General features: G+C 39.0%; 1 protein-coding gene across 1 annotated transcript in view; it reads right to left on the reverse strand.

The window, feature by feature from the left end:
• Positions 1-19,392, reverse strand: part of LOC131962440 (golgin subfamily A member 6-like protein 25) — a 47,288-nt gene that overhangs the window by 16,262 nt on the left and 11,634 nt on the right. The window contains exons 3-6 of the mRNA XM_059327442.1: positions 13,526-13,602; positions 7,727-7,850; positions 6,002-6,181; positions 4,628-4,900 (exon numbers count right to left, since the gene is read on the reverse strand). Coding sequence (XP_059183425.1) covers positions 4,628-4,900; positions 6,002-6,181; positions 7,727-7,850; positions 13,526-13,602 — 654 coding nt within the window. The remainder of the gene's footprint in view (positions 1-4,627; positions 4,901-6,001; positions 6,182-7,726; positions 7,851-13,525; positions 13,603-19,392) is intronic.

The following is a 19,392-nucleotide window of genomic DNA, read 5'->3' on the forward strand; positions in this document are numbered from 1 at the left end:
CTCACATCAACCACAACAATGACATAATAGAAATGATTTTTCAAAGGAAGAATAAGGATGTGGGAGGTTTCTAGGCCAAACTTACATCACCCACCATGCTGTTTGGCTGTCAGGAGATTTGACCTGGTAGCAACAGTGCAATCTCTTGACAGTTCCTGGAGACTAGAGAGAAGAAAAGCTATTTGTGGCATTTGTTGGCGAGCAGAGCAACGGCCAATTTGTTTGCATAACCTTGACAAAGCTAGATGAAGAGACACTTTAACAGGTAGGGGGCTGAAATAAAAGCACTTTTATAAAAGGGTGAAAATAATGTCCATGTAGAAAGAAAGGCTCATTCTTCTAATCTCTTACCGAAGTCCTATTAACATATCTGAGGCATTCGTAGCCTGTGATGAAAAGCACATGGCATGCACATTACAGTAAAGTAGTAGCAGAGCTCAACATCATTATTCTGTTACTGTGGCATGTTATTATGGAAGAGGCATACACATTTTAGCTCACTAAAACTCCACCAAATGGAGTGCAAAATCAATACCTATGCTGATGATCTCATGAAGTCAAATCAAGGCAAAGGAGAAAAACGGAGCATCAAGTATTCTCAACATAAGTGGCTTTGACTTGCAAAATGTGTTTGCATAACATGAGCTTCAGATAATGTCATAAATGGCTTTAAATGCTGCAAGGTGCATTAAAAATATGCACAGTCATCGCTTTTACCCACACCTTGATGCAAACAGTTTGAATTAATCTAGTTTTCACTGGTCAAGCAATTCCATTTTGATATTCAAATTTGGTGTGGATGTGTGTATGCGTGCCAGCGCACGCTCGTGCAGGACTGATCTAATCAGTCTTAAATCAGTTAATAAGCCAAGGACACAGAGGAGATGACTCAGCTGATGTGAGCATGAGCTAATATTAGCATCTCGCCCCCATTCAAGACCTGCGCTGCACAGAGTAGCATCCAATGTTTGGTCTTCCCATTACAAAAGTGCAGGCTTTCGACATTAAGCCCCACAGTTTAGCTCACCACAGTGAATTCCATTAGCACATTAGCGAAGGTGCCATGACCTAATGCTAATGTATGGTGCAGAATTGAATACCTTATTTGCTTTTTTAAAACACCTTAAGTCAGTTGAGTGTAGTTCTTTGTCTGTTTTTCATGTATTTGGATTACCCTTGTTTACCCTTTTTTAAAACAGATTGACGGGTAAATAGATAACATGTAGCTGACTGTGGTTTTATGCCTTGAAATGACAAAACTTCTCAGTTTTAGTGCTGTCTAAAATATGAACATAGAATACTGAAAAGCCTTTGTGAAGCTCAGTCTGGTGGCTCCAGCCGTCACCATCATGGCCCTGGCTGACCCCATGTAGCTCCCTCGTAATCTAGAAATGGACAAGGAGGTAGAGCGTGGGTGGCGCTGAGATGCCGAATGAAGCCTGTGGGTCATAGTAGTAATCTGTGAATGTTTCCCCTCTAAAATCTGGATCGATACCGATTTAAAAAATCCCATTTCAGCCAGGCTCTAGTAAATTACGTACAAAAGCACAATCAAATCATGGTTTAGAAAGAATATAAATCTGCATCCAACAAAGACACAACTTATGTCATTGTGAAAGATGATCTACTTTGTACAAGGCTGTAAACATTTTTATTACTGCTGTGAAATTGGGCGTTTTATCATGGGGGGGTCTATAGGGACTGACTCCCTTTTGGAGCCAGCCCCAAGTGGCCATTCGAGGAACTGCAGTTTTTGGCTCTTCCGTGTTGCCTTAATTGCTCGAAGGTTGACGCATGGCTGTAGGAATCTTGTCTGAGCTTTAACACAATATGTAACTCTTATGACAAATCATTCTGATGCTGTTTTAATTGAAGCTCTGATACTGTAAGCCAAACAGACAAAACCAGAGTACTAATCTGTCAAAACCAATTCTGATCAACAAACTCCACATAATAAACTGCAAGCCTAAATGTTGCAAATAGACACACACTTACATAAATACTCAATACACTCACGTGCGCACACAGAGAACATAAACTGACTATTAATTAAAAGCCAGAGCATGGAGTTGACTCGGGGTAGGCGGTTTGCGACACCACAAATCTGGGAGACTTCCTGTAAGACATAAATCTTTTGTGTTCTCGCTCTCTCTTGTGCATAGACACAACAAAGGCAGTCTTGTCTCGATGTCTCCCTCCCTTCTCTCTCTTCACCATTCATTAGAAGCACAAGAAGCTGTGGTCAGGTTCAAAGAAAATCTACATTCTCTCTCTTTCACTCACTCATTCATTCCCTCTGTCTTCTTCCTTCTGGTCTGCTCTAACTTGTACTCATTTTCTCCCCCCCCCTCTTTCTCTTTCTCTCTCTCTGTCCCTCTCCAAGTCTCTCTCCCTCTCCTCTCTAAACACTGTCTCCTCCACATGGCCCGGATAATGAGTGGTGAAGCTAAACGAGAGGAAACACGGCTCACTATTAGGATGGGAACGCTGACTGAAGGTTTTAAATAAACGGAGAGAACTTGAGGCCAAATTGTATTTCCAAGGACATAAACTAATGGAACAGGCAGACATTCTCTGAACAAATACACACTCTGTTTAAACTACCATAATAGTTGTAAAAATATACATGTCCATGTGGATCTAACTGAGACACAGACTGGCAGAAGGCAGACAGAAATACATATAAATGCACATATTCTCACGTATGCTTGTAGAAAGCCACAAACACTGGTAACATGAATTCAATACCACATATATGCTCGGTGTGGAAAGCCTATTACCTCGCATTCAAAAGCAAAACAATAAGGACATGAAAAACATAAATGCTTGTCTATGTCAGTGAAAGCTAATTAGGCAAATGTGTTTTCTTAAGTGTCTCTGATATGCTCTCAGGCATAGAAATCCACACCCACATATAAATACACAGAAGAGCCTCACTCTATGAGGTTAATTGGGTTATCTATGCTGATTAGCATAACTAATTAGGATGCTTGTTAACGGATAAGAATTATTTATTCAATTAGCGCTCTGTGTGTATGTATGAAGCTGTGCATGTGTATAGATCCCCTTCATCACTGGCACAAGTTCAAATGAAAATGAAACAAAGCTAAGCAGGCATGAAGTGAGACCTGTGTGTGTGTTAATTTATCTATTCTACACACACAGATGCTCACCATCAGGTGCCAGACACCCCACCCTTTCACCCCCCACCAACAACACACACACCAAGCATGCCATGTTGTAGCTCTTAAATCCCTAATCATCATCATTAGGCTCCCATTTAGCATAATTAGCATTGTTAACCAGATGAGCTGAGTTGAGTCAGGCTGTGCCAGTCACAGCAACTGACATATGTCACCCTTCCGGCACCTTCCCATGCTGCTGAAGAGGCTACTTGTCCCCATCAGGTGGCTTTAAAGCCCATTTGCATGCTTTCACTGATTGCTGATGGGATAATGCAGCAGCTCATGTTTGCAGCATATTCTGATGCAATGTCTGCAGAAATGTCCAAAGGGGTGATTTCTTTCTTTTCTTTTTTCTATTCTTTGGAGGGCACACAGCTTGTAAAGTGGCACAGCTCTTGCAGTTATATCAGTTAATGGAACAATACTGAGCTCATTTCACCAATTTATTCATTCACGTTTTCAAACGCAGATGCCGCCTTTTGTTTGTGATGCTTAACATGCGCTTCAAGCCGACAGTAAACACGAAAAAAGCAAATCAACAACACTCCTCTAGTCTTCAGCTCACAAGTGAAAACTCACAAACACACTCCAACACTCACAAATAACCAGAGAGGGAAAATGAAAGAGAGAGAAAGAGAGAGGGAGCGCTACATTTACTGAAATTAAACATTTTCTCATCAGCCTGAGGGTGCAGCAGGCCCACTAATGTATTATTCATCCCCACTTCACAAAGGAACATTAATCAATTATGAAGATATGAGGATCTTAAAGTATAGAGGAGAGACGAAGAGCGGCCCGTTCGTATTAATATGCGGCCGCAATCGTGCGCCCCCACCCCCCCTCACCCCCTTGCTCCTCAAATCAATATTTTGCAGATTAATTTGGAGCGGTTGTGGCGAGATGGCAGGATGGAAGGAAGGAGGGGATGTGGGGGTGGAGGAGAGGAGAGAGTGTCTGAGGTCTGAATTAAGGTGAAGTGTTTTGTTGTTTTTTTTGTTTTTTTTTTACAAGTCTGTGTAAGTGTGTGTACACGCGTGCGTGTAAATATGCTTTCTTCTGTACTGCTGTGAGTAAACATACTAAAACCGCTCAATTAAGAAAACTTCATAAAAAATATGACACACTTAATTAGGGCCTACAGACAAAAAAGGTAAAAATGAAAATGTTCGAAGTTCAAAAGAGGAGAGCCTATTTTAAATATGTAAATTAGATTTTTAATTAAATGATTCTAGTCATCTTTTAATTGTGGATGAAGGTGTGTAATTGTGTGATATTCTGGCTTGAGTTCATGATGGGGAAAAGCATCATTTCATACATGGGAATTAAAATGAAGGAACACAATGAAAAGAATCTATTTTCTGACTTGCGGCAGAGTTTACATATTATCATCCATTGTTTCTAGTTAGATACAACAGATCTACTTATACCACTTATATACTCACCTCAGCATTCAACATAGCTGCCTCCTCAGCCCACTTTTTAACGGCTTGAGCATGGGCCTTTCTCTCCTCCTCAATCCCCCTCTTCCTCTCCTCCTCCACTGTCTTCACCCACTCCTCCTCTCTCTTGTGCTGCTCCTGCCTTCTCCTCTCCTCTGCTTTTTGATGCTCCTTTTCATATTTCAGTCTCCGTTCATCTTCTCTGTGCCTCCATTCCTCCTCTTTTCTCTTCAGCTCTTCCTGAAGCTCTCTCGCTCTCACATCCAGCTTGGAGAGCTAAAAAGTCAGACAGGAGAAAAAAAAGCAGAAATGTGCAGGCAGTCACATCTCTGCACTGTGTAAAACAAATGAGGTACCAGTCACTTAATCTCAAAACTAATCTGAAACATCAAGAGACCCATTGCAAGGCAGCATCCTGTAAGACAGCTGAGGAGAAAGGTTTAAAAAAAGATGTTTAAAGTGACTGATTGACAGCAAGCGAGTGCATTTACGTTTACAATATCACCTATTTTTTATGTACAGTATCTGCTGTGCATGTTGAAGTACATGTATGCAAATAGGAATCCTGTCAGTGGTGAAAAGAACATTTGCTCGAATACAATATTGAAGTCTTTTTTATACTTTATTGCAGGGTTGAATGAGTTCATTTAAATTGGTTGCATATGCTTTTGTTCATACTTTTATTCCTGCAATATTATACATTTTTTGTGAAAAAAAATAAAAAATAATAATAATAAAAGTAAAATGCCAGTAAAAGGAAAAAAAAGTAGGCTAGTATGATGGCGCACACATTGATTGATTGATTGATTGATTGATTGATTGATTGATTGATTGATTGATTGATTGATTATTCATTCTTGATTTCTGATTCTATACATTATTTTATCCATTCCGAAAATGCTCTTTTTATTTGACTTCAAGCTGTTATATGAGGGCCGAGTTGGTTTTAACCAGTTCCCTATTATCTGTTTCATAGCTGCAATTCTAAGTAACCTTTTACTATTACTTAGGTACAATTTATTATACTTTTACTGCACTTTTTCATACTTTACTTAAGTAATCCAATTTTTACAGCTTTATACTTTTACTCCACTACATTTATTTAACAGGTGTACTTATTAGTTACTATTCAGGTATGAAAACATACGTATGTGTTTTTATAATAAATATAATACAATATCAGTCATGTGGAAAGTTTACTCCAGAATACTTTAATTGCTGATAATAATTAAGTAATTTTACTAAAATATGATTTGAAATCCACTTACAAACAAAATATGTAAAAGTGCATTTTACCATTGTTGTATTGGCACTTTTATTTAAGTAAAAGATCTGAATTCTTCTTCCACCACTGCAACACATGCACACTGGGCCCACCTGAGCATGCGTGTCGTCTCCCTCTTCTTGCAGCATCTCAATGTTAGCTTGCAGTTTGGTGATGCAGATGTCTTTCTCAGCAATCTCCTTCATGTTGTCTTTCTGGATCCACTGCAGACATGATAGTTCGCTCTGCAGGTGCACCAGTCTCTCACTACTCTCCAGCGCCTGTGTTGCAGTCTGGGCCATGAAGGAGTTTAAACGTTAAAGAATCTTCCAAAGGAAGCAAGATATTGTAAGAGAGTGTGACTGATTATCATTGTGCTGTGTGTTACTTCTTCACAAATGTCATGGAATAATGAACTATCTATCCATTTCATATACATTTTGTATTAAGGGTTCATATCTTATTTTAAAATAGAACTCTGAATTATGAAAGATTGTTATATACCGTAAGTATAATTTATTAAAAATGTTTACATTTATTTTCTCTTCAGTAAAACAGCAGTTTATGTCTTAAATTCTAATGTTTTTAGTTATTTATGAGGTCAGACTGTACAGGGGAGGCACAACATCAAGCAGAGGATTATGTTATGTAAAGAAAACACTGCAACCATGTTAGTAATTCACATATCATTACAAATAAAAACCTTCTACACTGATAAATTCAAAGGAATTACATATATATGCATGGCTTGTTTTCATCTTAAAGGATATGCAGTTGTTTTAATTGGGCCTCATTGGTGTCAGACTCTGGGAATATGTTTAGTTATACAGAAACTGGCGTATTGCTAACAAACAAAGATGAAATTCTGTGGCAATCATCTTTATTAAGGCTGTGTACGTGACTCTGTGCCAAAGGATCTATTCATGCATCTGCATTGCAGACGCACCAGTTAAACAGAAACACAAGCAGAATGAAAAGATATATCAACATTTGCTGAAAATATGATTAACAGAACAAGCTCCAGTTACTCTGCTTGTTTCTCTTAGGCTCTGTAATCACACAAACCACTAATTAGCGGCAGCACAAATGAGTCAACTCGCAAGCAGCATAAACAAACAGTAACCAGCCAACACACACATAAACAACCAACAAGCCCGGGTTTACCACAAGCACAAATGTACGTGTGTATGTGTGTGTGCATTTCTGCAAGTCTGTGTATTTACGTGTGTCTTAACCGTAAGCCACAGAAGACAGTAAAACAGCAGTGGGTATAATTTAGTGACACCCTGTAAGGAGGTGTGGGAAGGCCGTAAAAAACTCTCCCTTTTAATCCCGGCCGGCAACGCCATGTTTGTTACCCAGGGCTCTGAGATATGCCGGTAATTCATCACACACGCCTCGGCTTCCTGTTAAACCTGGCTGCACATGGAGCGCTCCTAGCACAGCTGCCAAACCAATATCGTAAAAAAAAAAAAAATACTTCTCCACCTCTCAGACAGGCTTCTAAACAATAGCAAGCACGGTGCAGGACAAAAATCACCTTAACAAGTTATTAAATTGTGTAGGCAGTATTAGAACTGTGGTGGAAAATATAGATTAAAATGATAAGACGTAGTTCTTTGTAGGCTTACTTATTTTAGGAACAAAAAAGTCAGTCCAGATGCATGAAGGTGTATGCCATGTACTGTATTCAGCTCAATTGAGAAACAAAGGAAAGATTTTCATGAAACTTAATTGCTCACAATATGTTTTAAGAATGGACAGGATAGCTTGATGACATTTTGGTGTTGTGATCCTGTAGTTTATCTTTTTTAATCAGGACAAGTCGACTTAATTACCTTTTGCTTCTGCTGGAAATTTTCTCTGAGCTCCTTCTCCAGATCAGAGATGAATATGTCCTTGGTTTGCAACTGGATTTTCAGGTCTTCTAACTCAGATGTGATGTGGACCAAGGAACCAGTACTATACGTAGCAGACAGACGGAGAAGAAAGGAGGAAGAGGATGAAATGTGAAGAAGAATTGTAGGAAAAACAGGTGGGGTTAAACCACTAGAGCACAGGCTGAAGTGTTTTTTATATTAGTTGTTGATATTTACTGGTACAATTTCCAGAATATGTATTGAAAATAATAAAAATGTGATCTGAATTACAGAGGTGAGCCTAATTATTATCATATGATCTTAATACACAAATAACATAAAAGGCCAGTCTTTGAACTGGTTTATTATATTAAAAATGACACATGAGACCGATTACAAAACTAACCCTGAGTGAACCTTGATGGTTAACTAAGAATTTAATTAATTCATGCAATGCTTTCCAACATAAAATATTAAATACATAAATAAGCACTCAGCTATGTGAACAGCATAGAGTGTGTAAACAGTGGCATATGTGATTCAAGAAAATATCTCATTTAAAAGCAGCAAAGAGATGCTGAGCCTAGTGAAATTTGTGCAAGGTGACAGCAACTGATATGTGTGTGTGTGTGTGTGTGTGTGTGTGTGTGTGTGTGTTTCCCAGCGGTGAAAATATGTTAACTCTGCCCAGACACCTTTCTGAGTCACCAATGACAGCTGTCACACACCCAAGATGGAAGGAGAAAAAAGAAAAAAAAGAAAACAGATCACACGGTTCTATGCGGTTCTCTTCACAAAAACACACACACACACACACACACACACACACACACACAGACACACACATACACAATTTCATATTTACCAGCCTCATGAGATGAGTTATTCTGATGAAACTTTGCGCAGATTAAAAATGTTAAACTCACATTTGATCAAGCGTGTCTACACGTTCACACCAAGCAGGGAAGGAAAGGCAAGATTTGACAAAAGTGACATGTGAGTGGATAGAGAGCGCTGAGAGTTAAATCTTTCACTTCAGGAAAAAAAACAACTTTTCAGTCAAATGGAGTAAAAGCCACAGAGGAGAGTGTGAACAAACTGACTTTAGATTATAGTCTGTTTCTGTCTCTAGAAGAGAATGGGAAAGTGTGTGCTGCTGTGCTATCAATTCACTTGATTCTTTTTATTCCGCTCTAACTACAATGTTCCTTTGTTATGAATTATCACTTTGCCGAGCATTTCACTAAGAAAACCTGTTTTAAAAAAGAATGTACAAAAACTGTGTGTACTCCTAAGCATGCACAGAAGCCTTTATATGTATATAAATGTGCAGACAAAGACAATATTTCCCTAAAGATATGCACAAATATCAATCCTCAACTTTTACAAAGGACAAAACCTTCTACAGTTGCATTATAACGTGATTTTTTCGTATTATTTTGGGGCCTTTTATGGAAGGAAAAAGCTTGGTCTGTTTATTAGCATTTTCAAAACTTATTTCCCTGTCAGTTTGGTGGAAAAATACTTAAATCACCCCACATTTAGGAGAGATTCTTTAGAGACGAATGGTCTGAAATTGGAACAAGTTGAAAATCGAAGGAAGGTTTTGAATGAAAAGTAACTGCAGCCAATTTCATCCCTATTTTCACCTGCACAGTGGGATGGTAGGTTTAGAGTGCTGTGTGTATGTGTGTGTACATGCATAAGTCTACTACAGAAAACACTCAATATCTGAGATGAGGAACATAATTTTGTCTTGGCCAAGTACTGTGTTTTTAAAACACAAATGCACACACACCAAGATAATATGTAGTCAACAAAGATTAAAAAATAGAAGAAAATATGCATAGTTTTTAATACTCAATGATACATAAGGTTTTATTTTCTGCACCATTAATTGATGGAACTGAATTTAATACAACAGATAGAGGATGTCTTTTAGTTGTTGTTTGCTTCTTTTGGGGAACATAAATACAAGAACATGCAACACATTCTGTCCTGCAACAAGTCAAAATGCTAATTTATTCATGCCATTCAATGTGCGTGCATGTGTGGGCGCATATTAGGTCATGATTATGCATGTAGCAAATGAGGCTATATGATTTACTATATTGTTGTATACAATAAAGTAGTTGTGGTAAACAAATGACACAATGTCAAACCAACAGATGAACAGGGAATTCCTATTTAGAGCCTTAAGTGTTGTTATGATTACTGTGTGGACAGAGAGAGCAAGGCGATTGAATGTGACTGAAGAGTGTGTGTGCATGTGTGTATCACCGCAAGTGTGTGCGATATTAAAGCAGGCTCTCGATATCTCAAGCTGTCACTCAGGCCTATTAGGCAAGGCTAACAAAATTAGTCATGAATATGCAGTAATAACATGCAAATTGCCACCCCTTCCCCCTGCTACCCTGTGTGCATGTATGTGTGTGTGTGTGTGTGTGTGTGTGTGTGTGTGTGTGTGTGTTTGCCCTCAGGGCTATAGACATTGGCTCTGTAAACCTAATTCTTTCTACATCATTACAGCAACAAGACATAATTCATAAGAATAATATAAACATGCATGTAGCCTGGCATACATGCACACACATGCACACACACACACACACACACACACACACACACACACACACACACACACACACACACACACACAACACACACACGGGACACAGGTCCCCTACGCTGCCCTCTTCACATGTCGGTACTAATATACTGCAGGTCGTTGTTAAACAGTTTTATGTTGAGAAAAGCGTTTTTTTAAGATTACTAGTGGCACATTTTATGCCTAAACACACAAACGCACACACATTTGTGCGTGTGCATACACAAACATGTAGATTGTCTGTTGCCGCCGTGTCCCCAGGGTGATGTTTGACACAGCCTGGGTGCTGCCACAGCAATTAACCTCCCTGTTAATGAGAAGAGCTCTGTCAAGCAGCCAGATGGCACTGCCTGGCACGTTGCCATGCACACACACACACAGCACATTCACAGACACATATACACATGCACGATCCTGTCTCCCCGTGCTGCACACCTAACTGTTGCTGGTTGTCAGTGCCCCTCATCCCTCCCTTAGGCACCCCCTTCCCTCGTCACTTCTCTCCTGCATTGTCTTCTATGGCTCTCCCCCCTTCCATCCCTCCCTCCCTCCCTCCAGCTCTGGCAGCTGCTTATCCATGTCGCAGCACTGCAGATGTCACAACTCACCAGCTGGGAAAACAGCAGGGGAGGAGAAGAGAGGAGAAGGTTTGAGAGGAGAGGAGGAGTTTGTTGCATCTTCGCATTTGACAGAGAAGCAACCGAGTGGATAAAGATTTTTAGATGATTGATTGATTGATTTAGACATTAGTTCTCAGATTTGCGAGTTTTTATTACAGATTGCAGGTTGTTAGAAAGGTTTTCTACAGCCAGTTGTATCATTATGAATTTTATATGAACATTTATGAGAGAGTGTGATTGGGTAGATACGTGTATATATGTCCTGCTGGGTGTGTGTTAATGAGCGTGGCACTTGGCCGGCCCGCTGTGTATGCCTGTCTGCATGTCCACACAGCAGCCCACCAGGCCCGTGTATTGATCAGTTAGCTTGGCCTAATAGGAGAAGAGGAGCCTGACCTGGGAAAGTCAATATGGAGAAAAAGAGACATATCCTCCTCCCGTCCTGAGAGAGAAATGGGAGAGAGAGAAAGAAAGAGCGAGAGGGGAGAGATAGAGACAGAGATTGAATGTAATGTGCATCCACTACTGTCCTTGCAAAGAAGTAAGAGAAAAGACTGTCAGATAAACAGCTGGACAACAGAAAAACAAGCAAAGCCGTGAGGAAAATAATAATGCAACAATAATGAACCTCCAGTCTCCTAAACTTAAATATCTTATCACTTTTGTTAACAAAGAAAAGTTTTGAGTTGAATTAGAACAGTTACACTGAGGGATACTGCTGGAGTGTGAAATAAGTTAAGTTCCTACCTTTCCCAAATGAGAATCGGGATATTCTGTCAAAGCTTTTTTTTTTTTTTTACCTAACTAACTTTCAGCATTTGAGTGCTTTTGGCAAAGGAAAACAGCACTCAAGTTAACTCAAGTGTAAAAAACTCTGCAGGAGATTATACTAAGGGAAAATAATTAAAAAATTGGAGGGAGATGGAAAATAAAAAACTGACACCCACTCACACATCAATACATCGATAGATCAATGTGTGTGAGAGAGAGAGAATGTGTGTGTGTGTGTGTGTGTGTGTGTGTGTGTGTGTGTGTGTGTGTGTGTGTGTGTGTGTGTGTGTGTGTGTGTGTGCTCTGTACACCATTTCAGTAGAAATATATAAATAAATCTGTAGATAAACAAAAAACCAGAGGAAATGGAAAAGTAGATAAAAGACTTAGGTTTCACCATGCACACGCACACATTTACACACACACACACAACACACACCTGGCTGAGTGATGCTACCCTGGAGGGTGGCTTCAATCTGATGTGTTTAATGTTGACGCTGGTGGCAAGAAACACACACACTCACCCGCTGTTTCAACCTGCCTGTCATTTCATTTCATGAGACCTGATTTACTCATTTCATTTATTTCTTTTTTTTTTTATTATTATTATATGTGCAGCCATTTAAAACGCTCAAGGTGTGATGCAAATCCCCGCGCCTCTGACAGCGAGTACGCTGACTGAGGATCCATCACGCCCTTCAGTGCCTTTCGCAGGAATAGCAGAGAAACCCTGTACAGCCGCAAACTCAATTGTGCCACATTGTGCCAGACCACCGATTCCCGCTTTGCTTGGTGCTTTAATTGGCTGCACTGCAGGCTGTCAAACTACTGACTGGTTACCATATTTGGATGTGTTCTTAGTTTTTTAGATGACAGCTTTAGAAAAAACAATGTTGACTGCAATATTATCCTCCTGTTTGGAAACAAAATCAATTGATTTATTTCATGTAATCACACTTAACATTACAATGTCAGCTTCTAGGATTTAGTATTTGACAGGAATCTTTTCCTTTGAATGTTGTCAGTGAAAAACATCAGTGGAAAGTCGATGTGAAGAACTATCATTAATGTGAATGGTTGTTAAATTAGGTCAACATTCAATGTTTTATTTCCAGGATAATTTTGACTGACAAAAACAGGGTGCGCTCAGCTGCTAAAGGCACTTACAATAACGCTTAACATATTGAAGATTGACAGCAGGTAAGTTTAGCTTCAGCAAGCAATGGGGATTATTGAAACTCAAGTCATTTTCATATCAAACCTCTCCCTGGTCTGGTGAGTCCAGGTGTCTAGCTAGCGATGGAAAAATCGGTTATAGGTACATATGTATGAGCATGAAGATTTAGATTCAGAAAATGCTCCTTTCATTATTTTTGTCGAAAGGTGTGAAACTTAAAATAAAAATCTGTCTTTCGAGAAAGGTCTAAAGTAGAAACAGAACAAGTCTTTAGGGGCCTTGGAGCACTGCATGTTGGGAAATATCATATAGGGATTTGCATATTGCCATGGGGACAGTGGTGTTCCAGCGACTCCCCGAGGAGCTCAACCTCCCTAAGGAGAGACAGAGTCCCTGAGGCCAACTCTGTTACCTCTCTCTACACTGTGTGTATGTGTGTGTGGTCGATTCATGAAGTTATTATAAAGAAGTTAATAGTTATTTAAGTCAAGAGTAAACTTTTCTTGGGGAAAAAACATGCCTTGTTGATGAGGCTGGAAGCTGACTAACTATAAATCATTACAAGTGAGGCATACAGCACGTCTGGCTTTAACTATGCATACCTGTGTGGGGTTGGAGCTGCAGGTCCAACAAGCTCAAGCTCATCCAGCAACATAGTCCTCAGATCAACCTCAGACACCTGGGAGAGATATGAATAACAGACAGGTTGTTTAGTCACTTTATTATTTAATAAGGAATCACTGATCCACATTAGAAAATGATACAAAGGGAAACAACTATGCAGTCCCTGTTCTTCTGAAATATAACTATCTCACATTTTTACCCTAATACAACTTTGACATGTATTAATTAATCATACACTGCTCGTTAAAGGACAATTATTTTGTAAAAAAGTGATTTTCTTAAGTTTGACGGCCCAGTTAAAGGTGATATCACCCCATCACTTACTGCTTGGAAATGGCATCTTGATTACCATGGCAATGTGACAATACAACAATACAATACAAGGACAAGAAACAAAAAGAAATAAAAAAGAAACGTGTGAGGCTCTATAAACAATTGACGAAAGAAGAGAAAAAAATTCTCTTCTTCGCTTTATTCATTTTCAAAACAGGGTCAACTGCACACAAATCACCAAAATCAAATAAAAAATCTGACAAAATCAAATATGGAGGAAAGAATTGAAGATGAAACTTGAAATATGATTACACTAATGACATAATTTGGATGTGCTCTTTGAGGATTTAAAAAAAAACATTTGACGCAATAGTAGCCCAGGAAGTCACTCGCTCTGAAAGAAGGGCATTGATATGAAGAGACAGTACAGTTTGCAAATAAAAAACACAAACACACAAGTCTTCTGTTCATTTTCAGATACACTACAACCCCTTTAACTCTAACAACCCTGCCATTACCCTGTCTGCCTGTCTCTCTCTGTCTCTCTTTGTGACTGTTGGACGGGTGGGAAATATGGGTCAAAACTGGTCAATTCATACTGTATCTGTACAAAAAAGGAACATAAAGAAAAAGAAAAATGAATAGAGGTCAGATGAGAGGTAAACGGTTACGTTGACCCAGCTTTTTGTCATTACACAGGACTATTAAAAAAAGGGTATAAACTGTTCAGGACAAAGAAAAAGGGGTATGGTCATGGAGTTGAACAGAAAAGGGAGAGATGCAAGTACAAAGAGAGATAGAGTCAGACTTACAGAATGAGAGGGAGGGGGTTTGAGAGAAAGACAGAGACCCGGCAGTACTGGTGAAATATCGGCCACTCTATCGCTGTGGTGACAGGGGTCACTCTGGGGAAAGGAAATCAATGCTGACAGCGATGACTCACAGGTCAACACACAGGTCTCTATATATGTGTGTGTGCTTTAAGTATGAGCTTGCGTCGGTATTTCAATTATGCATATGCTAGTGTTAAGTATGTGTGCAGCTGTTTGTTTATATGAATGCAGGTATGGGGTGATGAACCAGTCACCGAAAAACACACAAAGCAACAAGCAAAAGCATCATCAGAAAGGAGTTGTAAGGATGGAAAGATGAGATTCAATTATTTGTGAAGGTAATATTTGACGCATGATGCAGGCAGACTGGCTACCTTTATGTCTGCTGAGTGAACAAGTTGCTTTTTTTAGGACACCACTTCTAAATACGGAAATCAACGCAGACAGACTTGTTAAGTGCCTCCTCCTAATTCTAGACTTTGAGTTGATTTAAACACCTTAAATTTAACAATTATGATAGAAAAGTACATAGGCGTGTGATAAACAGCTTCATATTTTCTGCATCTGGGTGACGTAAATGCTGTAATTTGCACATCTGAAGGGGTTTGCATGGACCTTTTCTGGGCAGCCCAAAAAAAGTAACTGCGCGTACTTTTACGCATAGCAAGCACGCTGACTGCACAATGGTGTGAATGGTAGGGGTGTGATGATACAATGATTGATCAAGATCAATATATCGATACAATGATCAACAATCCAATCATTGATGCAAAGGGTCATCTTTAAGATACGCATTTATTTTTAAATTCCCATTGCAAACATGCCCATAAAGTTGGAATAAAATATATTTTTTACCTCTTTCCATGAAATAAATGTGACAATGTGATATATTCCTGACAAATAAACTGTACATCTTCTCACAACTTAAATCAATCTTTTCCAAACATATCACAATGAAAATGAAACCACAATTAACAGAGGACTGTGTCTGAAAACAAATTATTCCGTGTAACGTTATGGGTGACCGTGTATTTGTTCTTTTTATTAAAAAATAATAAATACAGCTCAGTCATTAAACTGTTATATACATAAAAACATACATATTCATACATACATTTCAGTTCCTGTTGTGATTTGATAGAAATGTAACTGATTGTGTTAAATGGGCATATGGTATCATCTCATATCAGTCACAGTTCCAGGAATTAAATAAATGAATAAATTAAGTGATTTTGTTTTGATTTGATTTTGATTTAGAATTTAATTGAAATTGAATTTTTCAAGCTACTGATTTCATGAACATAATTTTTTTGTAAAACAAATGTACATAAAGTCAAACCATTAGACACACACACACACACACACACACACACACACATGATTTCTTCACCTCCAATAACAAAACATTCATATTCCAATGTGGCTGCAATGTGACAGTGAGAAGACCTGGCACACATAGAGGTCAGTGGCTAATGCAGGTAGGCTATGTGTGTTTGGGAGTGTGTGTGTGTGTGTGTGTGTGTGTGTGTGTGTGTGGCTGTGTATGCATGCCTTATATACCCTTGGGTTAGCAGGAGTTACGACCTGCTTACATTATTAAGGTGAGTAGTAGGCTGTGTTATGTATGCCTAAACAGCCAGTCCATTCATTACAGATGCAATCCCCTAAGTACATGAATAAGCGCACGGCCTACTCTCTCTCTCTCTCTGCCTCTCTGAACTGTAAAGGAGACAAAATATTGGTGTGATGCAGAGCGCTTTAGATAAATCAGAAACAGGAGCAAATTAATAATAAGGAATAAAACAACATTAGCTGATTAAGTATGTATGGCAGAGTGGCGGCTGTAATTTACAGGCAGCTGGGTTGGGTGTCCGGAATAAGGTCTCATTACGGATCACTGTGTGTGTGTGTGTGTGTATGTGTGTGTGTGTCCATCCCGTTAGTAATCCGTCACCAGTGGTCTCAGCTTTATGAAAAGGCCTGCGATCTATGATAATGAGCCCTGTGAAGGTTATGACCACGGTAAACTCATTTGTTAGAGGGAGGGCTAACGTGCATATGTGTGTTTGTCCGTGTGTGTGTAATACAACTACACCATTAAAGAGCGGTGGGGAAATATACTATTAAAGTAATGGTCAAAACCAGCTGAGTGCATGAGTGAGACAAAAAGTAGTAGGAGTGTGAGAGAAACAGAGAGGGCATTACATGGATGTTACATCACATCCCTTAGTTTTCTCACTCAGTTTTAAGACAAACAGAACAGGCATATGCAATACATTCTTATTGAAGGTGCTCAGTCTATAACAAGCAGTACTGATACTTCCAAAGCAAGCACTTCTCTGTCTCCGGTAAAGAAGGCAAGGATGTGGAAAATAGTCAAACAAATGCTGTCACTGTGGATATGTTCACTGTTTGACAATGGAGGAAAGACAGCAGTGGTGGTAGACACACTGTAGCAGAACAGTATAAGTACTAGTAGGACTTATATTCTTAAAAGTAGTAATGGTAGCAGTTCTTCTTCTGTAAGAATGAACCAAACAAAGAAGGGTTATCATAGCAACATTGTCACTGTTCCACTCCTTTTCCATCCATTTCTATTCTTTTGTTTCCAGCCTCCGACCTCGTCACATTCTCTTGTCTCCTCCTGTCTCTTCCACTTGCTCCTCACCCACGCCTCCTCTTCCCTGCTCTTTTTTCCCTCTTCCCCACCTCACTTTTGCTTTTCTTGCTTCTTTTTCTATCTGAAAATAGCCATCCATTTACGCAATCATTCCATTTTTTTCACTCCCCTCCATTCCTTTTGTCTGGAGCTAGGTCAACTGAAAGCAACAGAGGAGAAAAAACAACAGCAGTAACGCGTGTGCGTGAGTCACCAGATCACAACAGAAAGCGAGGAATGAAAAAAACGGGATAATGCGACTCCTGATGATGATGACTGGAAGGAACACGCCAGCATCTTGTTCCACTATGTCAATGGGTTCATGTTTTAGAGTGAGTGTGTACTAAAAATGTGGCCTTTAATTTTGTCCAGAGTGAGCTTGATGCAAGTGTAAAGTGATGCAACTATGATGATAGCCTCCAGGAAAAACACATATCTGCTGCCTTACATGCAGGACTTTTTATTCTGTGCTGTAAAGATACTGTATGGCATCAAAATGCAATCAATTAACCTATATAGTAAAAATATACAGTATGTACCCACATAAGTTGATTCCATTTTTTATACATTCTGACATGATTTATTATGACCTCTTCTGATAATATATTTGTCCTAACTGTGCAGTCAAAAGAACAGGGACTGAAGCAGAGCTACAAATAAATAACTTTATTAATGTTATGATCAGTTAATCCGTCTCTATTTTTACAATTAATCAATGAATCATTTAATTTATCAAATGTCAGAAAAGATTAAAAATCGAAGATTACATCTTCAAATTGCTTGATTCGGCAGACCAGCAGTCCATATCGAATATTCACTTGACATTGATATAAAACTGGGAAAATCAGCAATTCCTCACATTTGAGATCCTGGAACCAGCACATTTTTATTTAATAGGTGACTTAAATCCGTGGTTCCCAAACTGAGGGGTGGGCCCCTAGGGGGGACCTGGAGTTATGGGGGGGGGGGGCAAATATAAATGATGCATGGTTCTGCACTGCTAGCAAAGCATGGACACGTGTGAAAGGACTGCCAGGTAAATGGAAAGCAGACGAATGAATGATTTTAAGAGTAAAATTCAAGCACTTTTAAGGTACCTAAACTAAAAAATTGGTTTTATTTTAACTTTTCTAATTTTTGTATGTTGCAATTATGATTTTTTAATGCTTATTAATTAACAAAGTAGGGATCAACAGAGGACTTATCTGGCTAAATAAAGCACCAGATTATGTTAAAAATCAAGCAGGTCACAGGTCAAGAAGCATATTCAAATTCAACAATTTTGTCATCTTCAACAAAACAGCTAAAATTACATATTGTCCAAACTTTCAAAATTTTCAAACCCTGTAATGGCTTTATCGACTAATTGTTTCACCTCTGTGTTGTAGAAATGTAATGAATTGAACAATAGAACAGGACATTCACATTCACATCAACGTGGCAGGATAAAACGTTTTTTGTTCGCAAAAGGGTGGCCTTGCAAGAAAAATTTAGAAACAACTGACTTAAATGATACCTTGATAACTAGAACTGCAAAGAACTATTACCGCTGAAGCAGGTTAACATTTTCTTATTTTATCGCAATCAAGAATGACTAGTAAAATGACCATGACAAAAAGTTTCATGTCCGTTCCACTCTTATTCTTTTTGTAGCAAATCACATTTACTACAAACACAGTAGGTGTTTTTTATGGTTATTTTGTCCAACTACAAAAGTTCTGTCCACTAAACTATTGTGTTGTTCTAACAGAAAATTCAAAGTGGAATAAAATAATTACCATACAGGTTAGGGAGTCACACTCATCCTGCTGTATCAGATAGACTAGTTATAGTCCCATCCTGTGGCTGATATATTAACAAAGGTTTACAAGGGCAGAGCACTACATATGTAAGTTTGGCCTTATGGCTGACCTTACAATGCACTTAGTATCCTGTACAGGGAGTAATGCTGCAGCCACTCCTACAAGCCATTTATTCCAGCTAACGACCGTCAAGCACTCATAAATCAGCATTAGGAACCTCTTTCGCCCTCACTCTCTCTCTCTCTCTCTCTCTCTCTCTCTCTCTCTCTCTCTCTCTC

Source organism: Centropristis striata, chromosome 23 (genome assembly GCF_030273125.1).
Source record: "Centropristis striata isolate RG_2023a ecotype Rhode Island chromosome 23, C.striata_1.0, whole genome shotgun sequence".
Classification (NCBI taxonomy): domain Eukaryota; kingdom Metazoa; phylum Chordata; class Actinopteri; order Perciformes; family Serranidae; genus Centropristis; species Centropristis striata.